The sequence below is a fragment of the Strix aluco genome, chromosome 10, assembly GCF_031877795.1.
Source record: "Strix aluco isolate bStrAlu1 chromosome 10, bStrAlu1.hap1, whole genome shotgun sequence".
In the NCBI taxonomy this organism is placed as follows: Eukaryota; Metazoa; Chordata; class Aves; order Strigiformes; family Strigidae; genus Strix; species Strix aluco.
In genome coordinates, this window is record NC_133940.1 from 15934292 (window position 1) to 15962141 (window position 27850).

General features: G+C 38.5%; 1 protein-coding gene across 2 annotated transcripts in view; it reads left to right on the plus strand.

Moving 5' to 3' along the window:
• The first annotated feature begins 233 nt into the window (after positions 1-233).
• C10H8orf48 (chromosome 10 C8orf48 homolog) overlaps positions 234-27850 on the plus strand; it is a 40666-nt gene continuing 13049 nt past the window's right edge. Inside the window, exons 1-7 of one of the 2 annotated variants that reach the window (XM_074835396.1) lie at positions 234-281; positions 1122-1166; positions 2756-2792; positions 5288-5410; positions 12015-12247; positions 14717-14869; positions 15963-16047. In XM_074835396.1, the coding sequence (XP_074691497.1) occupies positions 2765-2792; positions 5288-5410; positions 12015-12247; positions 14717-14869; positions 15963-16047 (622 nt within the window). In that variant the 5' untranslated portion in view covers positions 234-281; positions 1122-1166; positions 2756-2764. Of the gene's footprint in view, positions 282-1121; positions 1167-2755; positions 2793-5154; positions 5411-12014; positions 12248-14716; positions 14870-15962; positions 16048-27850 lie in introns of those variants that run through there. The other variant, XM_074835395.1, reaches the window with a different exon arrangement.

Consider the following 27850-nt stretch of genomic DNA (forward strand, 5'->3'; position numbering starts at 1 on the left):
CGCGCCAGGGCGTGCGTCCCGCCACGACGCGCTGCCTGCCGCGGCCGGCACCCCGATCCCGCGTTTTTCATAGAAAACGAACAACTACTGGAAAGCAAGAAGTAGTTTAAAGAAAGGTTATCTCTGTCCTCGGCTGCCTGAGGGGCGGGTAAGACGTGCGGAAGATGGCGGGAAGGCCCTCACACTGCCCGCGGCCCCTCAGCGGCTGCCGCCCCCCGCGGGGAGACGGGGCGGAGCCGCGCGCGAAGGGAACTGTGAGGGCGCCGGGGCCTGGGCCTGGGGTGAGTCGCGGGGAGCGTGAGGGTGGGCAGCGGGGCCTCGGCCCCCTCAGCGCCGCTCGGCGCTCGTACCCCAACGCCCCGGGGCCCCTTCCAGTGCTGGGGCGGGGGGTGCGGCGGGCTGCCGAGGGGCCTCGGCGAGGAGCCCCGGCTCTGGCGGCGGCGTGTGGAGAGGCGGCGGCCGTCTGAGAGCCCGCTTGTGCCTGGAGGGAAGGCTGGCCTGCAGGGGAAGGTGCCGGCTGCCAGCGGGGCCTCAGAGGGAGGCCCGACGCGGGTGTGGGTCCCTTCGGTGCGACAAGTTCCCTGCTTCGGCCACAGCGGAGCGAGTGAATGGGCCGGGGGGGCTCGTCCCTGGGATCGAGGAGGGCCTGATGTCGGTGCTAGTGGAGTGGTAAAAGATAGCCTAAGCGCCTGGGTCACCTTAGGGTTTTCTAACAGGGAATTTGTCAATTAAAATATATGTTAAATAGTTCTGAAAAATTCATGGTTTCGGCCTGGAAATGCAGGATTGTGAAACTGAAAAAAAACCCCTAGCAAACCACAAACCAGCACCCACCTCTGTGGCCTTTGGCTTTTAGCTAGAAAGGGCACAGTGAAGAGTTTCTTGACTGTTACTTGGTGGAATGTAGGTTTTTGACGAGTGTGGTGTGTTGCAATCACATTTTTACCTGCTGAGCAGACAGGGCTTCCTTCCCTCAGGTTTTCTTCTAATGCATTTCCCATTTTCAGTGACATATCACAGCAGGCTCTTCTCGGTGGTGAGGGAAGGTTTTGTCACCATGTCTGTAAGACAAAGTGATTCTTAGGAAAGAAACTCAAACAGTTCTGTGACTTCTTTTTCAGAAACCTTTCTGAAGCACAAAACTTGCCTTCTGCCCATCTGTTAAGGTAGATATTACCTCAGCCTTGTGAGGAATAAAAGCCGTATGATAGCAGATGCAACTTTAAAGTTGTCTGTAAACGTTTTAATTGCTGTTTATAAATAACTGATGGCTTCTAAGTTATTTATCTGCCGATTTGTAACAAATACATATTTTTCACTGTGAAAATTGGCTACTATCAGTCATATCTGATACTATGAAGCATTTCTAGTTCAGCCAGTCATGTTATTTGATGAAATTCATCTTCTCCTTAACCATCCATGTGCTGCTTGTGCAGCTGCAACTTCTTAGGTCAGCTGTGGGCTGAAGAACTAATTGATTCTCTGTTTGCAATTCCTATTGTTTTTCTGATAAGTAGATCAGATCTTAATAACCAGTCTCCAGCCTGAATCGGTGGTGGTGTAATGAACAAAAGAGTTACTTGGTGTTTATTAAAACCTAAAGTTTAGATCAGAACAATTCTTTAATTTTGGGGACCATGTTAAAACAAAAAGAAAATGTTTGGACCTAGAAATTTGGCACTACAGATTAGTTTTAGAAGTCTAGCCTCAGGAAAGAAGTCCTGAATTTGGTTTAGGGGCACAGGGTCTTTACACAGTGCACAGAAAGACTTTGGCAGTAATGTGGCATGTCAAACAGGCAGCATGGCCATTTCCCTACAGAATATGCTAAAGTCAGCACCTTTAAAACGAAGTTACCTAAACCCCAGTAACAAACACCAAGTGCAGTGGCATACCTGAATTTCAGGCATGACAGAAAGTGCCTTTGTCTACCTACTGTTATCACATTGGGGTTCCTATCTTTCTGATGAAGGAGCCATGACTGCTGCAAGCATCTTTCCAGAGGGATGTTGCTCATACATCTACTCTCCTTACTTTATAGAGTAGGGAAGAAATTGGAGCAAAATTTTTCAGGACAAAATTGTTTGGGTCGTTAAATTCAAAGGAAGAAGGGGTATTGCATCATTCCAATAAAAAAGGGTAAAATAAGTAAGAACCAAGCTTTAAAATAAATCTGTTACATGATGGGTAACTATCTGAGGTCTGTTTTGTTCCTAGAGCTTGAATCTGGAAAACGTTATTTCTCTTTTTCACATTAGGAGCGTGACTCCTCATTTGAGAGCATCAGCTGGCTGATGCTTATTTTGTTTTTTATTTTCTAGACAAAATCTAAGCAGAACAAGGAAGTTTTGCATTCTGAGTGGTGAAGAGGCTTCATAATCTGAAGGCAAAAAAATACCAGTTTTAAATTATTTTTTTGTTTTCATGAATGGTTTTATACAAGTGTTACTGTAATTCACTACAACTTTGAAAGGAAGGCTGCGCAGAATTCATTGCAAATGTTCAGTGATAATTGTTACTGAGGGTTTACCAGCAGATCTTAATGTGAGCTCCTTTGATCAGCACTAGTGCTTTGAAGGGTGTTGCCTTGATCCAATGTGCTGATTAAGTACTTATTTCATCCACCTGTTGTGGTAGCTAAATTGGGTCTGAGCTGAGCTGTAATAGTCCTCCATATGTCCCCCATTGCTATAAGTAATCCAGTCATTCTTCCTGTATAATTGAATCTGTTATATGCTTTTGTTTTTATTTGCAGTGCTTCACCATGACGACTGCCTCAGCAGATAGCTCTGGTAACTATGAAAAGTGGTGGATGGAATTGAGCCAGAGTTATGGTAGCTCTGGTTTGGACTCTGCAAAAAATACCTTTGAGTCCTTCAGTGAGGAGGAAGAAGATTTCTGGCAGTAAGAGAGTGAACCATCTAAATTGTATTGTTCCACAGAGGATTTCGAAGGGTGTGCTGTGTCAGATAGGTTGGAAAACATGCTATGGTTGGCAGGCCAAAATCATGTAGGTATGCAGAGCTTACCATGCTTGAGACCCGACTTTCACAGCTTTGAATCAGTGCAGTGGAGACTTGAATCAGCAAAAATAAAAATGTAGGAATTGTGTACAGTGTTCTTTCTGTGCAAAGCAACAGAACCTCAGTATGGTGACTAGATCTGTGTTTTGCACTCTTAGGATTTGCTGACAGCTACATGCAGAAGGGTGTGATTTGGCCATGAAAACCCTTCCTTAGTAACCATGTGATGTTGAAATTCTGTTGGCACATTGAAAAAAAATCTTTAGGGTATCTTGACTGAGTTACCATGTATGAAAAGTAGTTGGGCTGTAAAATAATTTTTCTGAGGGGCACAGGGAAAGTTTCAGGACTTGAAATACTGAAGAGGGCTAGCTAGTACCTTAAAGCTGCATCAGATGAGTGATAGAGCAGCAGGCAGCAGGACAAACTGCCTTAATGTCTTGTTAGGTTTTCTTCTGTCTCTGTGGGGTTCTTTGTCATTTTTCTACATTCTCCTTTTCTGCAAGTTTGGTCTGGTAAGTAGTGTGAGTACTTGAAGAGATTACTATTTTTTTAAATTTCTTTTTAGTTTTGGAGCTTGTCAACATATATAAATATAATAGTTTTAAAGATTAGCTACCACACTTTTAATACATTTTTAAAAGTAGTGTAGATTTAAGATACATTTTACCATCTATTTAGCTGTTACTCTTTTAAACCGATTCTACTCAGCTCAACTTGATCAGCTGGCATATACCATATAATTAACCTTGTCTATACTTTAAAATTGGCAATATGTTTCTTTTCCTACTACAGACAAGTCTAGTAGAGATGTTTCTCCTGTCCCTCATCCATCCAGCACTTCCTGTGTGTTGTTTTTTTTTTTTTTTTCACTCTGCAGTAATAACAAGCACCATTATCATTAGGAATCCTTTTAAAATACAGTTTAAGCATGAAATCCCAACAGTGCAGGATAAAATTTGCTGTCAGATATGTAAATGTACATGATTGTAAACCCTGTTTATCATAGCACAGAATATAGCATTACGTATCAGTGCTTCAAATATCTGAATGACGAGATGACCATTGCCTTGGAGTCAGTTCATGCTACATTGGTATATTTAAACAGCGTCTAATAGATTTCAAAGTTTTGCTTTTTTTTTTTTTTTTTTTTTTTTACAAGTGATAGGTTTTAATAGACCTTTTTTTTTCTGGAGGTATAACAGGTTTTTTAAAAATTATTCCATGTCTAACTGTTGAAATCCTTCTGTCATCAAAGAGTACAAGGTAGGAGGTATCCTTGCTGTGTGTGTAGAGGTTTTTTTTAATAAGTGTTACCATTTTTTATCTTTACAAGGTTAATGTTTCATAAAATTATGGAGTCTTCTGAATACTACCAGTTAAATGAGAAGCTAGGGAATAATTCTTAGGAAAATGTTGTGGGAAATTGATCACTTTCCATGGTATATATCTTACCAAGAACAGCATATATAAATAATAAAAACTATAGAAAACCTGTCATGCTGGTGTCCCCATAGGGACATACTATTTCCTTGTATAAGCGCACTGAACTTGCTGTTAGTACCCTGAAAAATAGAGAAGTCGGGTGCTTCTCGAGTATGCTCAGTGTTTTGAACTGGGATCATGCCATCTGCATCTTGCTGTCAGCGGCAGTGACTTTTCAGACCTCTCAAGTCTTTTGTCTTTTTCCCAGCTATTCGCTTTCATATCTTTGCTGTTTCCTCAGTTTCTGCAGAACTGAAGTTGTATTGGAACAAGCTGGAGAACAGGGAGCTGATACAGATTTTTTTTTTATTTCCCCTGTCCCACATTATTTTTCACTTGGATCAATACCTTGAGACAGTTCACCTGAGCTCCCAAGAGTACTTGTACTGCCACAAATGAAGAGCCTATGCAGGGCTGAAATTAAGTGATGGGGCTGAATGAGGGAGAAAGTAGATTGACGTTAAGTTAACATTACAGATAAAATTGAATGTGTCAACATGCTCTAAGCAGTAGTCTCAGTTTTTCTCAGTGTATCCTATATTGTCATTGAGTGGGGTGATTAGCAATGAGCAGTATGAGACGCTTTGTGAGACAGAAGCTTGCTCAGCATTTCCTCCTGAAATCGCTGATATCATCTGTGTAGTCCTGTGGCTTGGGGTTTCTTTTTCCTCAACAGGGAAAACTCATGTTCAGCTGGAGGATTATTTGCCTTCCACTTTGTTTTTCTGCAGTCCTGCTTTCTTTACAATGTATGTTCAAAGCTACCTTTTTCATTATAGATGAGCAGTCTGAAGTAGCAGATTCTGCGGCTATAGGAAGAGATGTCGTAGGAAAATGGATTGATCTAAAAAATAAAGTAGCTGGCATTAAGCAAGACAAATCTGTCATCAAAACTCATGCTGGTGAGTTCAGTAACTTTAATAGAGGTTATAATTCTTGTTTCTTTTGAAAGGGGATGTAAACTTTTAACTAAACTTAAATTTTATATACAAGCTATTAAAGTTAGGCCAGGTAATTAGCCTGGCTTAATTAGCCAGGTCATTAAGTATGAAGTTTCTCTTTTATGCTTTCTAGGAAAACAGTTTGTCTCCCATAACACACATGGCTTTGATGCTCCTGACATAGTGACGTTATCCTAGCGATGCATTACCACAAGATCTGGATAAATACATTAAAAAAAAAGTATCCACATTTTAAATTTATCTGCAATCCTCAAAATTTTACTGGACTCTTAGTTTTTCCCTCTTTCTCTCCAGCTGCACAGGTCCCAGGAGTGAGGTTTTTTCCCTTCCAAAATAAACACGACTTCCGAATTTGTTGTGTGAAATGTTTTTCCCCCTCTTGATCAGCTGTGTTAATTACTGAATTACTTGTTTGCCATGTTTTAGTTCCTTTCCCAAGCTGAGGGAGGCAGCAGGGCACCAGTTTTGGCAAGAACAATGGAGCAGCCTTAACCAACACAATGATGTGGTGTATGGAGGAGGAGAGGGGAAGGGAGGAAGGAAGGATGCTGTTTGCATGTACTGGTTATGCAAGCAACTGTGAGAGCAGATGGTGGGATGCAAGTCCTGCTTAAGTCTTTCTAAAAAGTGGGTCAGAGATACTATTTTTAATTAAAAAAAGAGCAAGAAAGCTGTAGTTGAGCAAAAAATAGTTGAAGCAGAAGGGGAATCTTCCTCAGTCTGTATGTATATGAAGAGTGGACAAACTCAGAAGTTCTGTAGGTCACCTGTAAGACTGACCAGGTTGATCTTCTTGCCTAGATGCTTCGTGGCATTGCATTTGCATGCAAGCGTCCTCAAACTGCCCGTACATCATAGGGAAACATGACCTAAGATAATTTTTAGGCTATTCCTAATTTCGTAGCTCATTCACAACTGGTGAGTCAGTGTTATGAATTCCTGACTCATCTCAGCATTTATCTTTCTATAACTGGTTTTCCAAGACTGCCACGTAGTCAAGTGAGAAGACAGTTAATGTAGATCATCTCATCTGTAGTAGAGAGGCTTCTCCTGGTGAGCTGCTCTGAGATAGTCTTCCTAAAATACATCAGAATCTTGTGACAATTTGATTCACAGAGAAATTGAAAAAGACCTGATGAGTTCAGATTCACTGAATGAATGATAAACAACAGTATAACATTGAGGAAGCTTCCCATCTCTGGAGAGCTTTCCCCTGAAAGTTACACTCGGGAAGATTTTATCCTCTTAATCAATTTCAAATTTTTGTAGTTCTGCACAAGGGGCTTTTGCCTTTGGTTTATGGACTTTGATGGACAAGGAGAGTCAGAGTGGTCACTCAGTCTTGAGTAGCAAGTTCTGTTTTATTAGCTTGCGCTGATGTATGAAGTGAAGCATTGTCTTCTGTCTGCCTGTCCTGTCGCTTGTCAGCAGCTAAGTACTTTACAGGTACATCGTTAACAGTGCTTCCAACCACTGTCAATATGAAGAGCACAACATAAGGTTCATGCTTATGCTTCTTCCATGCAAACACAGTATGCTGTCTTGTGAGTGACAAGTTATCCCCAAATTCATCAGCATCAATTATACTTAGCCATGTACTACATTTTTTTTTATTGCAGAGTATTAACATACAAACGAAATAAGCACAGCAACTTTTGTATACTGACATCTATAAATGCCTTCTTCGCTTTGACTTATTAATTCAGTACTCAGTAGCCCCCGAGCCTCTTATTATTTTATCAACTTGGAGATTTATTTTTTAAAATATAATAGAAGCTGAGCTCACCTAGAACTAGGTTGCTACACAGTTACTCCCCTCTGGAAATTCAGCAAAATGAATGATATATGCACTGAGCATCTGTGGTACTTTTGAATTTATCTTCAGGTAATAAAACAAAAATTCTTTTTATTATATTACTACTGATAGGGTTAAATGTGGGGGGAAAAAATCGAGGTTTGCATATGGGAATGCTCTGAAATGTTATTTTTCATAGTTGTCTTTGTGGACTGAAAGAAGAAAAACCTAGATGCTGGCCACAAGAGAAGGGAAAAATTTTTGTCATAGCTGTCTTTCTGTCTTCCTTTTCTCTGGCTACTTACCCAGTGTTGTAGCAACTAGCTGTTATTAGACAAATGCATCATAAAATGACTGTAAGTTCCCAATTCTGTATAGATTATTCTACTGTTAGCCATCTTTAAAATTTACTACAGGAAACTGCCATTCTTCAACTTAGATGTATCTGAAAGTTCAAGTGGGGTTTTTTAATGCTCTGATTTGTACTGTATTCAGAAATTTGTTCTCACCTTTGTAATGTGTCTACATTAAACGTTTTGCTCCTCTATTTTTCTGCAGTGTTACCACTGCACTATTGCTGGCAAAAGTGAGAGAGCTTTAGTTGTTAATGTATGTTATTTAGGAGCATAGCAATGTTTGAGCAGCATCAGTTTTTGTGGCTGAAATACAGTTCAGTCAATATTACCAATTTAACCATTATTGTTATTATGACAGTGGTGTCAACGATGGGAAATCTAAAAGTAAAAAAGGCCAGTGTAGATACAGGCAAATAAATACCTGTGGTTTGTGTTGCTAAGGTGAAAGGTGCTGCCATGTGCGTGTAGACATGTGTGCACTGAGGGAAGTATGAGTTTCTTTTTCTGCATCAGATTTTTTCCAGCTTGCCCAGAGTATTTCTGAGTAGATCTAGTTTATTATATTCACTTTGTGAACAAATTTTCATATGTCCAAGCGTCTAATTATTGACTTACCAAATAGTCACAGTAGTTTATTAAGAGTATTTATTAAACACAGTAGTAGTCTTATTTATGAGAATTTAGAAAACATCCTACTGCTGTGTTTGGAGAAGGGAGCAGGTATCCAGTCTATACTGTCGCTTTCTTATTCCTGAGCTTTTCAGCACCAAAGCTTACTGCTTGATAACACGTGCAGGTTGTGGGATTCCTGCAGACCTAGTTAGGCCCTGAGATTCCAGACTTTTCTTCTGATTCTGTAGTAAAATAGTATGAATGTAGGCTAGATGGGGAAATTCCAACCAGAAACATCTAAATGGAAACACCTGCTTGTAAAGAAAGTTCATCGAGTTCATTAATGCCTTTATGGAACTGGGAAAGAATGAGTTTCTTCCGAAAAACATGGATTCTGCAAGAGAATTCAGACTGTTTATATCAGTTCTGTGTTATCTGACAAATCTTTCAAACTATGTTTGCTGATTGGACTGTCAGCATGTTAATCTGAGCTGCTGCACTCAATTGTACAAATGCAATTTAGATAATTATGAAAATGTTATCTTGAGATGTGGAGTTAAAATCTTTCTGAAGAGTAGTTATCAGTTACTGCCTTTCACAGTTATCTCCCCTTTAAATGTTTTACATATTTTTCTTCTTAAAATAGAGTATTAGTAGAGTATAACAACAACAAAATGCCTGCCTATTTTCCTATTAAATCAAAGTTAGACATCAAAGGAAAAGGAAACTCAATAAAGATTTTCTTTATTTCTGTCCCTTCACTCCTATGGATTTAAAATGTCATTCTTAAAGATGTAGTTGCACACAGAAAGCAAAATCTATGCAGGTCGCTTAGTTATAAGCCACATAGCAGAGCTTAGAGTGTAGACATGGAGATTAGCTTATCTCCATTGGTACATGCTGAGTGCTTCTGTAATGAGAGCAGCTTCGTGGTCCAGTTTGTTGTGTTTTACTTTCTAAATATTATGTGCTTCGTGACCTTACTGCTGTGCGATACATGACTCTGACTTGATGTCTGTTCTAGTGTCTGGCTTTGTGGCTCTTGTCACCTGTTCCTGCCTTATTCCTCTCCAGTGAAGAGGATGTGGGAATACAGGATTCGGGGCAACCAAGCATCAGCAAAATGTACTTCTGGAACAGTAATTGGCACTGGCAGGGATTCTCTGTAGACAGACGTGCAGTGACATTTAAGTCTGCCACCACAAATGGAGATTGAGCGTTCGAGCATGTCTAGTTCAAAGATGGAATGGAGGGAATATGTGAAAGACACAAGAAATAAAACCATCCACCAAAGCAGGTGCATAGATCCTCTTGTATGCATCTCTTTTCTTTGAGCTGAATGACAGGTGAACCTCGTATACCTGGAAGAAAGTCTGAAAGTGTCATTGTGCAGTTAAAAGACTAACTTTTCAGAATTTACCTGTGTGCTGATGTTTCTCATCCTTTTTTTTGTTCTTGTTTCAGTAAAATTATAGTCCTTGATCTTTGATAATTTTTATTCTTAGCTTATTTACTGTTGAACGTGGATGAATATCAAACAAGTAACTTTTTGAAATTGGTTGTGCAGTCAAGTTTAAAAATTGCTGTTCTCTTTGCTAGTGTTTCTTCTAATGTCTGTAGGTGTAAATGAGCAAATGGGTGGGTGTAGGGCAGCACACATTCATGCACTATTAGAAACCAATTCTTAATTAAAATGCGTTTCTATATGTCAGGAGAAACTTAAGTGAATTAATTAGGCTGGTATTAAATTGTCACAAAATATTTAGCAGACCCCATGTGTTTTACTTATGCATTTGGGTACTCAACTTAGTATATGTAAATGCTTCTAGGGTTTTTTTTTCCCCCCACAGTAATAACTTTTAAATCTTTTTATTCATTCTATGGGCAACATAATGAATATGCCACTGTTTTATTAGTGCAATCAAACCCAGTGTGGCCCATGATTTACACTGTTTTACGGGAATTCTACATTGCAATTGTAAGGAAAATAACCTGATGACTGAAATGGTAGTTTCCACTGAGATGTTTATGATCCTACCCAAGAAAAGCTTTTCATTATATTTTAAAGTTTTGTTAATTCTTACTCATCTGTCTGTAAACTATCACTATGTCTTTGTCCTAAGTCAGTTTGATACCTCATCTTCTAAGGAGGCATAAGTTGCTTTATGATGCTTGATTCTGAACTGTGGTAGTTGCACTTAAATCACATCTCTTCCTTGCTGTCTAAAGCAAAGCTCACTGATTACTGCTTTGCTTAGTCTTAACTATAGATCCACTTATTTTTTACACAGATTGCATTTCTGAAGAGATATTGAGTTTTCTTGCAAAATTCCACAGCTCTATCTTGTGTATTTGAGATTAAATTAATCGCAGGATATTTAGGTGAAGTTTTACGTTCATATTGTTCAGTGTTTTAAGAATTTGTGTTGTGGTAATGCCAAGGTACCCCATAGGACTGGAATGTCAATCCACTAGTAGTCAGACAAGCACCCTGAGCTATGCAGTGAAATACGCAGTGCCTGTCTAGAAAAAGTAAAACTGAATTTAATCACTGAAAATTACTGAATCAGGCAATATGGATGATTGTTTAAATGATATAATCATACTTTCCAGCTAAATGGGCATTATAATTTGTTTCTGAATACTCTGAGTTAAAACAAACTGACCCTACCTTACCTCTGTAGTCATTATCAGTTGTCTTGACTTTTTTTTGTGTTAGCACTAGCTATGTGCAAAGGTGTTCACAAGACTTCTAGTAATGCTTACTGTAATGTTTCATTTTCTCCTCATTTCTCCTTTAATTACACACATTTAGTTTAGTGTTTAAACATTAGTGTTTAGTTGGGCTTCAGTAGTTGCGTAAAAGCAAAATCTGTGTAATAAAGGTAGAGAGGTACTCTTCCCTGTTTAAATAGTTGAAAACAGTGGTAGCTCTTCAGGCCATGTAGTATTACACAGCATCATTACATGCTGATGCTCTTGAAATACTGTATTGATTGACTATGTTTAAGCCTGTGGAAAATGTCCCACAAAGCAACTGAATGAAGTTGTAAATCCATCTTTACCTGCCCATCTGAAGTCTAATCTCTCAGTTTTTATTTATTATTACATGCCACTGGGAAGGATAAGAACAGATAAAAGAGTGAAAGATACTGTTTAAACATCATATAAAGAATTTAGGAAATGGTCATTGAAATTTCAGAGGAAGGTATTTTCTAATATAATTGCATTTTCTAAAAAAAAAAAAAAAAAGCCTAATTATAGGCTGTAAAATATATTTGTTTTCCAGAGTTAGAAATAGACACTGCCTCTAATTTTTCAGTGTCTTAGGAATTACTCCTTAGTTTCTAGATGAGTAGCTCTCCTTAAGTGTTAATTCATTTTGGTTTAGCAAGTTGCAGTTTCAGATAGGAAGAAGCTAAATCTGTATTAGGCAGTTATTGAAACTCAGTTTATTTAATGTCATAGTATTTAAGTACTTGCTTTACTAATATATTTGTGCTGTATCATCAAATAGTCTAATTCTTTAGGGTTCTTATCCCCTCCCCTCTTTGGAGACTATTCATGGAGACATTTATTGTGCAAGTTCCTGCAGTTATCATCCGGATTTTTATTTAAATTCTGCACTGCTCTTATTACAGTCATTGCCTCTAGGCTTGACATTGGGTTTGTTTTTTTCTTAAATAGATAATACAAAATCACACAGATATAAGACCAGTAATTCTTCTCTTTCCCTGATACGGTAATTGACACTTTTGTTTTGTTGATTTATGCCTCACAGAAATTACTGAATTATTAGATGGAGAACTGGATGCTCTCCGGTCTTTTTGCACCATTAAGATAAGCAAGATGCGTCAGCAGCTGATCTCTAAGCAGGCAAATGGTTGCAAGTCAAGAAGGCTGCAGCATGGATTCACAGCAAAGAAAGCGAAGACAAGTGACTTGAACTGCATTGTTCCTGATCGGCTAGTGAACACAATCCACCTGAAAAACATCAGAGAGACTGTTAAACAGGTACTGCAAGGAAGGAAAAAAAAAAAAAAAAAAGATTTTTGCCTGTGCTTTTGGGAGAACCACTGGGGAAAAAAAAGCTGTAATATAAGGATCAAATCAGCCAGACCTTATTGATGCCATGCTCAGGCCTCTGAAAGAGATTTTTGCTTGATATCTCAAGATTTAACTTCTCATCTTTTTGTTAGACACTACTGCAGAACTGTTGCTAGTAAATAATCAAATCATTGTAAAATATTGTCTGGTGATGAAGTAATGATTTGTGTAATTGTGAGGCTGGGTTAGTCAGTTATTGCAGTTCACAATAAGCCCTAGATCAACTGAAGAAAAAACCCTTGTTTTCTGGTTGTGTTTGCACCTGTTATTTATAGAAGTATTCTGTGTATTATTTGATTGTGGAGTCTTTGTGAGTCCAGTATTAAAAGTATTCCAAAGGCAAAACCTCCCCAGCTTTCTCAGAGATTAGGTAATATTAAGAATTAAAGCATGTCCAATAGAATCTTGGTGACTTTATTAAGAAGCATCTGTATCATCTTTGCACAATTGGAAGTGCTCTTCTTTTTCACCAGCCCAGTGGTTTTCTTCGCACCACAGAACAGGTGTTCTGACGCAGCTCCTCCTTTCGGCTCTGCATCTGAGAGTCTCAAGATTGGTGTATTTTTGAGGCAATGATACTTGAATTCTGGCTTTGTGCTTGCAGATGGATTTGAATATGTGGTTATGTGGATTTGAGTAGTGACCATTACCTATAGATGCTTTTACCCATAAATCTGGGCCTTGGCAAATGTCTATAATTTGTTTGAGATTGGTACAAAATGTCTGCACCTGGGAAAGTATATCTTGATAAAACAAAAAATGAGCTTTGAATAGTAATTCCAGTCATCGATTTTGTTTTATCTCTATCACATTTGCTGGCTTTAATTTATTGCTGTATAGCATAATAACTGATAAAGTATTCCTCTGCAGACCCTGTGCCAGGTGAGCAGGGGGTAACACTTTTAAAGTCAGTTCCGGCATGATGATTATTTGAGGCTTCCTGTTTAAATTGTTTTGAAATTTCAGCAGTCTGCATTCTTTCATTGTATTAATCTTAACCAACCCACCATCCAAATTTTGTAGAATTTTTACTGCCTCTTTATTACCATGTTGTAAGGCAAATACATTTTCTAAGAAAAGTAACTTTGCTATGTCTATTTGCTTCTATCTTTACCTCCATGTAGTACCATTTTTGTGCAGAGGCAAAGAAATCAAGAAAGAAGACAGGGAGGCTTGAGACATAACTGCCTAGGATTGATTCCACTGCTTTTGTAGCAACTTACTGCATTTATGTAACCAGATGGAATGTGTATAAATTAAATCAGATAAAATTATTGATATTTCATAAATGCACAAATAGTAGGATTTGTATAATGCTATTAAATACACTTAAGATTTCAGGGTGGATAAACTAACATAGGAATTAATGAGTAGTGCTGTTTATCTTACAAAGAAAACTAGAATTTTGTTTGTATTCTGACTCAGAGCTATGTATAGATATTTGAGCTAATTGCTTCAGAGTTTATTTACATCTTAAAATTTGTAAGGTAATCATAACATCTATGGTTGATATTTAAGGCCTTACATATACTGTTAGCATAGGAACACTGCTGTTCCTATAGCTTCATTACAGACAAGCATGGTGGAATTATTGCTGATTAATGAATTGCTGTTACTGAGTTGTGATGATCAAGTATTTGAAATGTGAAGTAAAACACGTTAATTTAACTTAATCGAGCCTTCAAGAATTAGTGTATTTGCTATTGTGGAAGACTGGTTAGCATGCACAGGCTGGCTTCCTGAAACATCAGGTACTCATTAAGCAAGAGTAACTAATGGCTGGTGATGCTCTGAACATATGTAACACTAGCAAAACGCATATAGATTTACATCGGCAAAATTGTACTGAGCATCCACCCAGGGTCAAATGAGTTATGCTAATTAAAACAATTTTTTTGCCATTATAACTGTAACATTATAACATTATAACAGTTGGTTTTGGCTGGTCACCGATGTGTTGCTTGGCAGTCACATGACTTCAGTTTTTTTGACCGTTATAGTTTCTGTGGAAGAAGTCATTAATGTCCATGCAACCTCAAACATCAGGGAAACTGCCTGTTAGAAGAAGAAATAGTATATTACAGAACAGTGCTATGGCTCTGAGATACAAGTAGATAACTTAGGGGTTTTTTAAATTATCAGTGCTGGAAGGGGTAATACCTGGGGAAGAACAAATATATTTAGTGTGAAAGCATTCAGACAGGCTCATCAAGATGATACTGTGACAAAGATTATAAAAGAATTTACAACTGCCTACAAAAGCAAATTTTTGTCTTTAGGCAGTATCTATATCTGTATTTTTATTGATTGTTCTTAATGGAGTGGCCATCTTGATAGGACAGACATTGCTCATTACATCAAAGTCTCATTTTTCAGGTGAAAGAAGCTCAAGTCCATGAATCTTCAGTATGCCCTGACTGTCAGAATAAGAAAGCAGAGCTAGCCAAGATTACCTTTCTCAGACAAAAGAAGATTCTAATGGAAAGTGCTTTAATCCAAGAGAAATTGGAAGAACAGATTTACTCCAGAGTAAGCAAATGTTGTTAAAAAAAAAAGTTGTGGTACATTTTATACATAGTGTAACTGAAGAATCTGTAAGCCAGATTTCCCCCTGATTTATGACAATGAGATCAGATTGACCTGAATGCAAGTCAAAATAGAATTTGGCTCCATATCATTAATAAAATGCTTGGAACTAACATACCCATCAAGTCACTTGAGCTTGCCTGATTTATATAAGCTGAAGGTCTTTCCCGGGACTTCTGCACAGTTTGGTTTCTGATGGGCTGTCCAAGACAAAATGGTAAATAACAGAATGATGTGATAGCAAGTAACTATGCCCATACTAGTCTTCCTTACTCATCCACTGGTGTAGGAGTCTTGGAATAGGACACTGCAACATGTTATGGAGTATAAGGCTTTTTAGATACATTGAGATTTCTTCTTGGAAGAACTGTCTTCTGTCTGTGTCTGTTATCACAAAGATTCGAGCTTTATTGTTAAGAAATACCTCTGGAACGGATGGTAGGCAGTGTAAGCTGAAACTTGCAGAATTCCTTGGGTCTTCTGTGACTGTTCCTCAGGATGATTTTCCTCCTGAAGGAAGAACTCTTCTCTCACTCTTTGAAAGGGAGTCGGATTGAAAGCTGATTGTTTCTGAGCAATGAATAAGTAATGCTTCCTAAAGCCCCAAGATCTAGCTTTCTGTGTTTGTGAGCAGGGTGGGAATTTCTGCTCTGTACCACATGTTCTTTTTTTACCTGATAATGCCAGTCTCCAGATTTTTGACTCTCATTCACTCAATACCCAAGATTTGTGAACTTCAGTCTCAAGTGAGGCTTCACTTTTTCTTCTTGTTTTTCTCCCAGCTTCCCTGAAAAGGCCAGCTGCTTTTTCCTTCACCTCCTTAAGAAAGCAAGCTGCTTTATGGGGCAGATCATTAGCCACACTGTTCAACAAAGTTTTTTAACAGGATGCTTTAAAAATCCAGCAAAGTTTGCTGATGACTGCTGCCTACCTAGTTGCTTTTGAGGGACTGGATGTAGCTGTCCATGGTAGACCTGTGATACAGGACATGAAAAATGGCAGGATGAGTAATTTCCATGTTTCCTTTTTATTTCAGGATGTGCTTACACATATAGGAGAAGCACTCAGAAGCTTTCCCAAACCTTCAGAGAATCCCATGAACTTATGGCAAAGGCTGAAAGGTCAGAAAATGTAAAGTCTGAAAGTAGTAAACATAACTCAAGGACATAAAGAACTGGGAGAGTCTTCTGCAGGCAGTCACATACTGAATGCCAGCGATTGTGGATATAACTTGTTTTGTCAGTGATGAATTGGGTGGTGGTTTAATATTCTTGCAGGTGGAACCAGATACGCCCAGCATGCTGGCGTCTGGGTTATGAGTCAACCCTTTATTCTTCCTAAATGCAAGTGTTGCAATATATTGTAATCCAACTATATATATTTTTCAAATTATGGAAGCCAACACTTTCTATTATTAATCTGACAAGTAATAAGTATTGTTTTTTGTGGGATTGCTTGTGGGATTTCAGAGCAGCTCACAGATGCTTCCATCCATAAGAAAAATAAATGATTCCATTTTTTGGGCAGGGAGGTATAATTACTGGATTTCAGCTCAATCTTTGCCCACTGTCTCATGTTAAATTGAAAGTGAGAACCCCAGGTGGAGGAGGAAAAGAAGGTTGCAGAGTAACTATAGAAAGGAGTAAAATGAAATGGGGTATTTATAGAACTGAAATAGTGAGACTATAACAGAAATTAATCAGCAAAACTGAGGATGCCAACAGGACAAGAAATGATAATAAATTAAACAGAACCTGTATGGGATAGGTGTCTAGCAAGAGAAAAAATAACATAGATTAAAATTGGAATAAGATGCCAAATAATATTTTTGACCATTTTTTGAATATATTTTGGAATTTGTTGTAATTTTCTTTGATTTTTCAAGATGACAAAGTCACTATCTTTCAGGGAATATATCTGGGTGAAAGATTGGTATTCAGTACACAGCCAAATAAAATGGCTGGGGATCTCAGTGAGTTAGGCAGTGAAATCATCCTCATTGTGGTCTCAAAAGATGTATGCTGATCTGTGGGCACAAATACAGCCCACCTTTCTGATTATTGCTGACAGCAAGAGCTCACTGCATTGCTCCTGCAGCGATCTTGTGGCCGTTGGACTTGTGTGAGTCATAAAGTTACTGACTCTCATCAGGATCCAGTTTCCTGACCTCTGTGCATTTAGATCTCTAAAGGCTGTGGAAATCTTGAAGGAATAACATTATCTATGAACTCTTACTGAGTTTTTGTTACAAAGCAAATATGATTAAATCTTAGTGTTGCATTTTATTTTCCGATTTTGAGACAAGAATATGTATTGTTGAAGTTGGTTTTGTATTTTACATCCATGTCATTATTTTCTTTTGTAAGCTATATATTGTTTATAAGAGTGCTTGAGGGCTGTTTAGCCTCTTGTTTTCACTTCCCACAAATCAGTGGAAAACCTGAAAAGAAATGCTAGGATATACAGGTAGATAGGCTCACCTATGTTAGCGAATATCTGCTTTTTGATGCTTAAAACCGACCTTGAATGATTTCACTGGGAGTTGACCCTGAGTAGGTCAAGCCCCAAGTGAAAAGATAATGCAGCCCTAAGTTGTTCAAAGCTGGCTGTTCTCACTGCTTCATTGGCAGTTTATTCTTGTTTCTTGTAAACAGCAGGTTTAAAAGTCCATCGAAAATATTCCCCTAAACTTGGCTTTAACTTTTGAGTTGTCACTGCAGGTTATGTAGCTTCCCATTACTCTGTAATCCTTAGAAATGTTTAAATCCCTTAAATCTCCTACCTTCCAATCTTACAGACCTTTTCTTTATGGATACTCTATCTCTATTCATTACTTGCTTTGGACTACACTCACTGTTTCTCTCGAGTCTTTCGAAGTCTCTAGCAATCTACCTAACACTAGGCAAAGGATGCCTGTTACTCCATGTGAAGTCTCATAAAGGCTGTCAGATATAGAAGTGGTGATCAGGAATTGAATCCTTTGAAAATGTAATTTTGTTGTTATTGCCAATGAACACAGCTTTCAGCCCTTACAAAAAACACAGAAAGTGAGTTCCAGGACTCTAAATATAGATTGATTATTTTTATGAGCAAAAGAAGACATTTTGATATTTTTTGCTTTCAGTGCATAGATGCTTTCTAGAAATAGTGGAATATTTCTTTGCAACTCTTGTCAAGCCTTTATGTAAATACATTGAACTATAAGCTATTTGGGTTAGGCATCTGACAATATTTGTCTGTAAAATAGTATTCATACTTGCACAGCACAGTGGCTATACAGTTCTTGTTTATTTGCATAAATGTTATAAAGACAATTCAGATAGAGCCTCTAAAAGCATATTTTACTTATGTTTGTTGCATGTGTGTTCCTACTGTTTACTCCAGTTCTTTCATTTTTTTTATCAAGAATGACTCTGAGATCTGAGTGTTTGTCTTCTGCTTTCTTGTAGCAGCTATTAGGGATGTACAATGGAATGAATGATCTGAGTCTTTAAATAATTTATTTAATAATCCTGCAGTGTTTGGTACTAGAGATCCAAAAATTCTGACATGGAGGATGTTGGGAAAAAAAAAAGTAGATAATGTCTCTTCCTTTTTCCCCCTCACAGAACACCACCCTCACAGGACACCCCCCCCCACCCCCACTCCGCACCCCATCCTCAGCAGTAGATTTTTTTTCTTTTGATCCAAAGAAACACTCTAAAACTATGATCAAGAAATATTTATTCATCTGCTCCCTTGTTTGTGCTTGCTGGGGCATAAAAGGAGCGAGTTGGATCAAGGGTGATTCGTGTGGTAAGCAGCTGTAGTACTGAAACAAATCAATCTGCCTATTAAAAGTACTTTGGAGCTTTTGCTTTCTCACTTTCATGCTACACATAGTTGCATTATTTGATCTTCTGAATGATTTGTGATGTAGTAGAGTTTATTGCTCTGAACTTTGTACAAATACAGAAGGGTTTTTCATATATACATTGTTTTATATTCTGTGTATGTTGATATAACTGGTTTTGTGATGTTATACTTTAACTGACCCTTTGGATAAAATTACATTCCTCAAATTATCATTAAGATCACTTTCTTGTGCACTGCAGCAATGTAATTTCCACTTTCATTTGCCCTAGCTTTCTCTCTTTAAAAAAAACCAAAAAATTAACCTGACTTCCAGGCTTAGTCATTCCTTAGTCTTGTTTCTAACCATCTGTTGGGCCATGGGACTTTATATTCATTTCTCCTCTAGGATAAACTTCCATCTAATTCACAATAGGCTACTAGCATGTGTTTGAATGGGAATGAAGTCTTAGTGCAATAAACTTGCCTGGATATGAACTGGGAACAAAGATAAACACATTTAAATACTGATGTCCACTACTTGTGAAATATGTAGTCACGGAATGGTGGAGGTTGGAAGGCACCTCTGCAGGTCATCTAGTCCAACCCCCTGCTTGAGCAAGGTCCTACTGGTCCACTAGTCCTTACATTAATCTTGAATCTTTTCTCTGAAGCTATACTAAAAACTGATATGCTTCAGGCCCCCTTGGGGCCACTGCCTTTTCATAAATCCATCTCCCAGTCATGGTTTTGTTATGTGGCAAGAGTCAGTTATTCAGTTATCCCCCCCCCCCCCCCCTTTTTTTTTTTTTAACCATATAGCCAGTTTGATCAGCTTCCAAGAAGAGGAGCTGAACCCATTTATTTGTATTGGGAGATTGACAAAAATTTTAAACTGGTGGCACTGAGGACAAGGTTTTGCTGCTGGAAGGGATCGTGTTTCCCTGTGAAATTGTTAGCTGACACAGCGCCCAGATTCTTCTTCAGTAAAAACCTGAATTGTGGCTTTTAGTGCAGTGATTTCAAATTATACATACATAGTCCAGCAAGAGATGGAGTGCTTCCAGCTATGTATTTTTAAAGCATTTAAAATATACTTGCATTCTTCAAATTGTAATTTTATTACCATTCAATATGATTTTCAGAGAATGACTCTTTATTGTCTCCACTCAATAAGAGCTAACCTAGATACTATGTGCAAATTGTTACTGCCTGCAACAGAGTTGGTATTCTAAATGCCACTGTGTTTAAAAAATGTCTTTTAATTTTGTGAATACATATGTTAATCTTATGAATACTACATTTGCATTGTTTTTATGCAACTAGCTAACTGTTCCTTTTTCTTCACTGACAGCAGCATGATCTATATGGGGGTATTCTGGGAAAGGATGGGCAGTGTATACCTTTTGTTACTAAGGTACTAGGTCCTTTTATCTCTTCAAATTACCTATAGAATTGATCGGGGTACCTTAAAAAAACAGTTTCCAGCTTCTGGGCATGGATATTCACTGCTTATTTATTCATTTATTTTGTAATAAAATAGTACTGTTTGTTCTCACATAGACTAGTGTGTATAATCCATAAATACGTTTGTAAAATATATCTGTAACATGTAACAGAATCCTTTAGAATATTCTGTGAAAATTCATATTTTTAGTTGATAGCGCTTTAAGAACATTTACATCCTTCGTCTTGACATTTTTAAATAGAACATTTTTTTGCCTACAGAAGTAAGTTTACAGCATCATCACAGTATTATAGCTTGTTTAAAAATACATACAGCATTAATGGTAATTGCAAGCAAGCTATATACTTGAGCAGGGTTTTTGTTTGTAATTTTACATATTTTGTACTTTTTAAAACAATTACGTATATTAATATTACATCCATCACTTTGTTAGAAAATATTACTTATATATACTACTCACAATAGATCTGTCATTTTTCTGTGACATAATATTACAGGCTATGAAAATAGAAACACACCATTGTATGGTTGGTTTAAAAATAATTACAAGCCTAGTTAAAAAAGTGCATTAGGCTTGCTCTTTCCTTGGTAAGTTAGGTTCCACTAACGTTGGATGTCCTTAATCCACTTATGGTTGGAATGCCACTAGCACCTCTCGGCACTGAACCTTATGTGAAAGAAATACTGACTTACCACATGCTAATGAATTTAGGGCTTGGTCCTGCCTGCTCTCTGCATGGAACTGTTGCTGAAGACATGAAGAGTTCTTCAGCCACAGGCTTTCAGGACCAGGCTGCTACTGCTGAGTAGCTGTGAATCTGATTTACTCTGATGACTCCAATTGGATTGCAAAGTCTTCAGCCAGATGATTAGATCAGTGCAAGACAACACAACTCCACTGATTTTTATGAGCTGTGTTGCTTTGCAGTAACCAAAATCTGACCTTTTGCCTTCCACAGGCCAGTGGTTATTTGAAAGAGTGCAAGCAACAGATCTAAATTTTACTGTTTAGTAATACAATAGAGATTAAAAATACATGATTGCGTTGGTTTTACTTTGCACAAATGAGACTAAATATATAAATATATATATGTATAATAAAGCTGTAGGAAATCTCCAAACTGCTAACTCTTATAAATGAGATAAAACAAGGATATATTTGCTTGGAAATTTCACAGTTGCTATTCTTTTCATTTTCAGGTAATGCAAGAGTATTTCATGGTGGATCCTTTTTTTTTTTTTTTTTATGAAACAAGTCCAGGCGTGCTTTGAAAAATGCTCTTTTCGTGGTCTTTCTGATACTCCTCTTGTGCTTTCTGCAGTTTTTTACCTCTCAGTTTCCACTTGTGAAAACAGTAGGTTACTAGGGATGTCATTATCAAAGAGAAAATAATAATCAGCACTATTATCAGTGCAATAGTGGATGAGAGGGACCCCTCTAGCTGCTTAGTTTCAGTGTCTCTTGTTGTGTTTAGTTTAGCAAAGTTTTCATAGTCTGTTGAGGCCAAAAGTGCAGGTACAGGAACTTCTTTGAACTTGGGCCTCATTTGGGATTCAGTAGTTGTTCTCACTCGGTCAAAATTTCTGAAGAAGCAAGAACTATGATTCCCTTGTCACCTGTGTCATTCATAAGACAGTTTTCTCCTCGGGTTCTCCGGGCATAGATGGGGCTCAGAAGCTTTGCTTGTTTATGAAGCCAGGGAGCGTAGGAATAACAGTGTGTGTCACAAAGTTTACAGCACAGGTCATCTATATCCGAAGTTGTGTAAGTCAGAAACGTGTGTGCACTGTTGTCTTCTTTATCAAGGGGCAGGGGAAAGCTGCTTTAGCTGACTGCCAGTTTGTGATTCTTTGTTTTCTTGAAGAGATAATTGAAGAAAATCGAATCAATTTTCCAGTAACATTGTGGTGGCAGGGCTTATCCTCAGGCTTAAAAGAAAAACAAGCACTGCAACAAGTGTAGTTTATATCTTATGAATTTTTTCAGTGACAGTTTTTCTTCCCCCAAATATTCCCAAAAGAGAGTGAAATCAAAGGCATATTTTTTTACTGAGGGGCAGGCTTAGTTTTGCTAACATCGTAGGCATTAACAAAATCAGCTACCAAGCAGGAGCTCTCATGTTAATGAAGGGTTTTTATTTTCCCCTCTTCTTTGATATTTTCTCTCAGACTTGGCTTGTCTGGAGAGGATTTTGATTTGGGGTTTTTGTCCTCTTTATACTGGAGTTTAGGAGATGTCCTCACTGATTGCAAATCTGGAATCTGGAAAAATGACCTGGGTGAAAAATGACACAGGATTATTTAAGAGGTGATCTCCCCTAAAGGCAGTGAGCTGTAATCTAGAATTTCAAAACCTTACTCTTTCATAATTCTGATAGAATTTAAAATACATTTAAGTCATTTGGCTTTGATACATGCTGTGTGTGACAAATCCTAAAAAATTTACTCATCTGATCAGTTCTGAAGTTAAGAGCAGGTCTGGAGAAGATGAAGAGCTGGTCTGCCCTCCCTCTTCCCTCCCCTGTTCCAAATCTCATTTTAGAGTTAAATCTGATGAGGAACAAGGCTGATTTCTGCTTCCACTCAGGACACTAGGATTTGGCCCCAGGATATTTTACTCTGAGGAGCTGTAAGCACTTTCAGAGCTATTTATTTCAAATAACAGATTGCTCTGAACCCCCTCCACCCTACTCCCAAATGCTTTGAGGCCAAAATTAGGTTTCAGAGATCTTACAGCATAACTGTTTGGAGATGCTCTGTTTGATAGGATGCAATTCCAATTCATCCTCTTTATAGAAATCTGTGGTTCATCCCACTCAGGCTAGCAAAGAACCGAGGGTCTCTCTTACTAATTAACAGCACGTTCTTGTTTGTAATAAAGACTGTTTACTATAGATTAGCATTCTGTTGATGTTAAAAGATGTAAATGAGCAGTTCTTGCCAGTTTGGAACAATATGTTCACATAGTCAGAAATAAATGTTGATTTTTAAAGAAAGTTTAAAAGCCAGATTTTACTATAGTTTAAGACAAAAAAAAAAAAAGTGTTTGTAAAACTGATTGAAAGTTCATTTCACGTAAGGGAACAAGTGCAACATACCACATCTTTGATGAATGTCTACATGTTGCACTACTGGCAAGTCGTATATCAGGAGGTTATGACAATAGAATGTTTTAGTGCTACTTGGCTGTGTAGTCAACATCTTTCTCAAGTAGCCTAAAAAAAGAAACTGCAGTAAAAGAACTTAAGAAATTGAGAAATGCCTTTCTGATTTATGGAGTAGCTAAGTGTCCACCACCCACATGAAAGTCCAGGCAGGTGGAATGTCTCGGCACTAGTGAAAATCAGATCTTGTTATACTTGCCTGAACCTGTATTTCATCTCATCTGTATCCACAGCTATCAGATTCCTATGGGGAATATAAAATATCAAAGATATAAAATCGTTAGGCATCTGGTACTGTATGGTACTGTTCCAAGAAGGTGAGTGGATGTTATTTGTAACTCCACTTCACCATCAGTTCAGGTATGTGTATTTTCAAAACCAAAACAGGAATGCTTTTAAAATCTTAAGTCTGCAAAGTACTGCTTGTGCTTCAGCTGCATTTTGGGAGAAGGTGGCTGCTTTTATGGACAAATCCCTCCCCTTCAAAACAATATCTGAGCCTTCTGTTTGTGGCTCTGCTGCAGACTTCTGAGTGACTGTGGCCACTTGGTGTCTGTGGGTGATACGGCAGTACTACCACCACTTTCTAGTCTGCCTCTCTTTTAAGCTTCTTGGGGACAAAGAATGTGTCTTCATGTTGCTTGTGGATGTATTGGTGAACCAGGTTGGCAAGCAAAGGGTGCAGGGTGATGTGGATGAGAGAAACCTCAAAAATTGCAAAACATGGCTGAAGGGAGTCCACCTCAAGTGTCTGCACAGAAATAAGCAAGTGACAAGAAGAAAGCTTTATGGCAGAAGCTCTTGGTTTTTCCTGGCAATCAACATGACTGGATGTCGACCTGAAGTGCCTGTACACTAATGCACAGAGTGTGGAGAAGAAACAAGAGGAGGAATTAGAGGTCTTCATGAAGTTGCAAAGTGATGATTTCACTGGAATTACAGACATGGCTCACACAACCAGTGTGCTGCCATGGAAGTTCAGGAGACCAGACCTTGGCCTCTTCAGGGACCTGCTTGAAAGACTCTCATGTAGGACACTTAGAGAGAAGAGGGGTCCAGGAGATCTGGTTGATTTCCAAGGATCGCCTCTTCCAAATTCAGGAACAGTCTATCCCAATGTGCAGGAAATCAAGTGATGGTGGCAGGAGGTCCACATGGATGAACGAGGAGCTCATCAAACATAAAATGGAAGCATACAGAAGGTAGAAGCAGGGACAGGTGACCCAGGAGGAATAGTGTAACACTGTCTGTTCATGCAGGGATGGGGTTTGGAAAGCCAGAGCCCATTGGGAGATGAGTCTTGCTAGGAACGTAAATGCAACAGGAAGAGCTTCTATAGGTATATCTGCAGCAAAAGAAAGGCTAGGGCAAATGTGGACCTGAAAGGGGCAGGGGACATGATGACCACGAACATGGAAGAGGCCAAAGCACTGAATACCTTCTTTGCTTCAGTCTTTACTGGTCAGATTTGCTCTCAGCAATCCCAGCCCCCTAAAACCAGTGGAGAAGTGTGGCACAGTGAGGACTTCCCCTTGATATGAGAGTATTGAGTTAAGGAATGCTTAAAGAAACTACTGAACATTCACAAACCCATGGGAGTTTTGGGATAGACCCATGAAGTGCTGAGGAAGCTGGATGGTGTCATTGCAAGGCAATTCTCAGTAAGTTTTTAAAGATCAGAGTGACCTGTGGGAACTTTAAGAGGACTGGAAGCAAATAAATTTCATTCCTATCTTCAAGAAGGGCAAGGAGGAGGATCTGGGGAAGTACAGGCTGGTCAGCCTCACTTCAGTTCCTTGGGAAGGTAACACAGAAGATCTTCTTGGAGGGCCTTTCTAAACATATTAAGGACAAGAAGGTAATTGGGTGTAGTCAGATATATGAGAGGGAAAATAACCTTGACCAACGTGGTAGCCTTCTACAATGAAATGATTAGCCCAGTGGATGAAGGAGAGCAGTAAATATTGTTTATCTTGATTTTGGAGAGGCTTTTTATACTGTCTCCCAGACCATTTCAGAGACAAACTGATGAAATATGGACTGGATAAATGGACAGTGAGGTGGATTTAAAACTGGCTGAGTTGCTGGTCTCAAAGGGTTGAGATCAGCAGCACAAAGATCACTTGGAGGCAAGTCAGTAGTGGAGTAGGGTTTGATATGGGGATCAGTGCTGTTCAATACTGTCACTGATGACTTAGATGATGAGATAGAGCGCACACTCAGCAGGTTTGCAAATGATACAAAACTAGGAGGAGTGGCTGATAAACCAGATAGTTGTGCTGCCATTCAGAGGCCTTAACAGGCTGGAGAAGTGGACAGAGAGGAACCTCATGAAGACCAAGGGGAAATGCAAAACCCTGCCCCTGGAGAGGAACAGCCTCGTGCACAAGTACATGCTGGGGGCCAACTGGCTGAAAAGTAGCTTTGCAGAAAAGGACCTGAGGGTCCTGGTGCACACCAAGCTGAACATGAGCCGGCATCCTCACCTGCATTACAGTGCTGTCAGCAAGTTGAGGGAATCCCTTCATTATTCACCTCTACTCAGCACTGGTGAGACCGCAGTAGTAGCAGAGGTAAATGTCTTGGCATCAGCTTGTATTGCAGTGTCCTACTGAGATGTCAGTTTTGAGAAAGAGTTGGACCTCTAGTACTCTGCTTAAATTTTGAGAAGACTGTTCATGTTATTTGTAATCATTGTATTAAGTACACATGCACACATTTCAAGTTGAGTCAGGTTCCAGCTACTGAAGTTTCAATGTCACCACATTCTCATGAGGAAACTTTCTATTAAAAAAAACCCAAAACATTCTTCATTGTCCATGCTCTAATTTAATTCAAACAGTAGAGAATAAATTATTCTTACATTGTTTTGTTGTTTTGTGTGAGTCATAAGTCTTCAGTGTATTTTGTCTGAGCATTATGAGCATGCAAACTTGTATCTCAGGACTACATATTTAATTTCCATTAACATTTAATAAAATAGAAAGGTTCAGGTATTTACAAAAATAATTTGAGTCATTTTTTGGTCTGGAAATACTCATTTGTTGAAAGAAACTTTTCATGAAAACATACTAGAATATCTGTAAGCTGAATACATTTCTAAACCTTTTAATGAAATAGTAATGTTTTACTTTGATACTTACATAAGCATAGGCTATTGATGTAGTACATGTCCTTGCCTAAAGATAGACTTTGCTACTGTGACTTATGTTTTCATACCTTTCTGTTTTAGCAAGCTCATGTTTCAAGTAAAGTACAGCCCAGAATGGGAAGGACAAAACCTGCTCCTTGTTTTGCAGTATCCTTAGGTCGCTCAGAGAAGCTGTGGCTGCCCCCTCCCTGGCAGTGTTCAAGGCCAGGTTGGACGGGGCTTGGAGCAACCTGGTCTGGTGGAAGGTGTCCCTGCCCATGGCGGGGGGGGTGGAACTAGGTGGTCTTTAAGGTCCTGTCCAACCCAAGCCATTCTATGATTCTATGACAGGCATTGTCTTTCCTTTTGTTCTTCAAGGTTGATCTCTGTGCCTCTAAGTAAAGTACTCCTAACAAAGTAGAGACAAATATATTTCTGAGGTTTTGTGTAGTTTTTGAGGGTGGAAAGTAAGAGTAGGTTGGATGTAATTTATACGAGAGGAACAAAGGAAATGACAGTAACAAAAATCAGCATCTGAGATATTAATTCAGGTTGCTGGCATTGGTCAAATACAGAATTACTGAAAAGAGGTAAGAATGTTATCAACAGCTTTTTGATTTCACTGAGACTCCTTCCTTCTCATAAGGGCAAAACTTGCCTCTGTTTGCTAGTTAGTAATAATGATGTTATCAGTGTTACATTAAAAAGAGTAATGAAGATTTGCATTGAATCCTTAAAAAAAAAAGTCAAAATGCTGGATGGGAAACCAGACTTGTATGAAGTTTTAATTGGCTATGGTTTGGGGTTTTTTTTATTGTTAGGATAACCCTGTTTTCTAATTCTGTGTTTCAGTTAAAGGAAGGACTGAGTTTAGTGAATGTCTGAAATCTTCAGCTTCATTGGAAGGATGAAGGCCAGAAATTATACGTGAGCTACTGCAGTTTTGTTGTTTTAATAGGAAGCTAATTGTACATACCTGACCCTTAGGGTAACTCGAACTTCCTTTGACTTCCTGATGATATTGATTGAGTAGGAATGTTGATAGGGACATATAAACCAACAGCAAGAGAGAGAAATGTGTAATACTGTTCTCAAATGAACAATGAACACGAAAACATCTTTCCAAAGCAAACTGACCTGAAACTATAAACCTGCCCCTTGTGAAGTGATATAAAAAATCTGTTTGATTTCAACAGTAGGAGAAATCTCTGGTTTCTGTCTTCGTGTGTGTCTCTCATGTACTCATCCATATATACGCTGTGCATTTCCAAATGTTGAATTACTTCTAGCATTTATATAATCTTAAATATATATTGGCTTTTCAATATAGT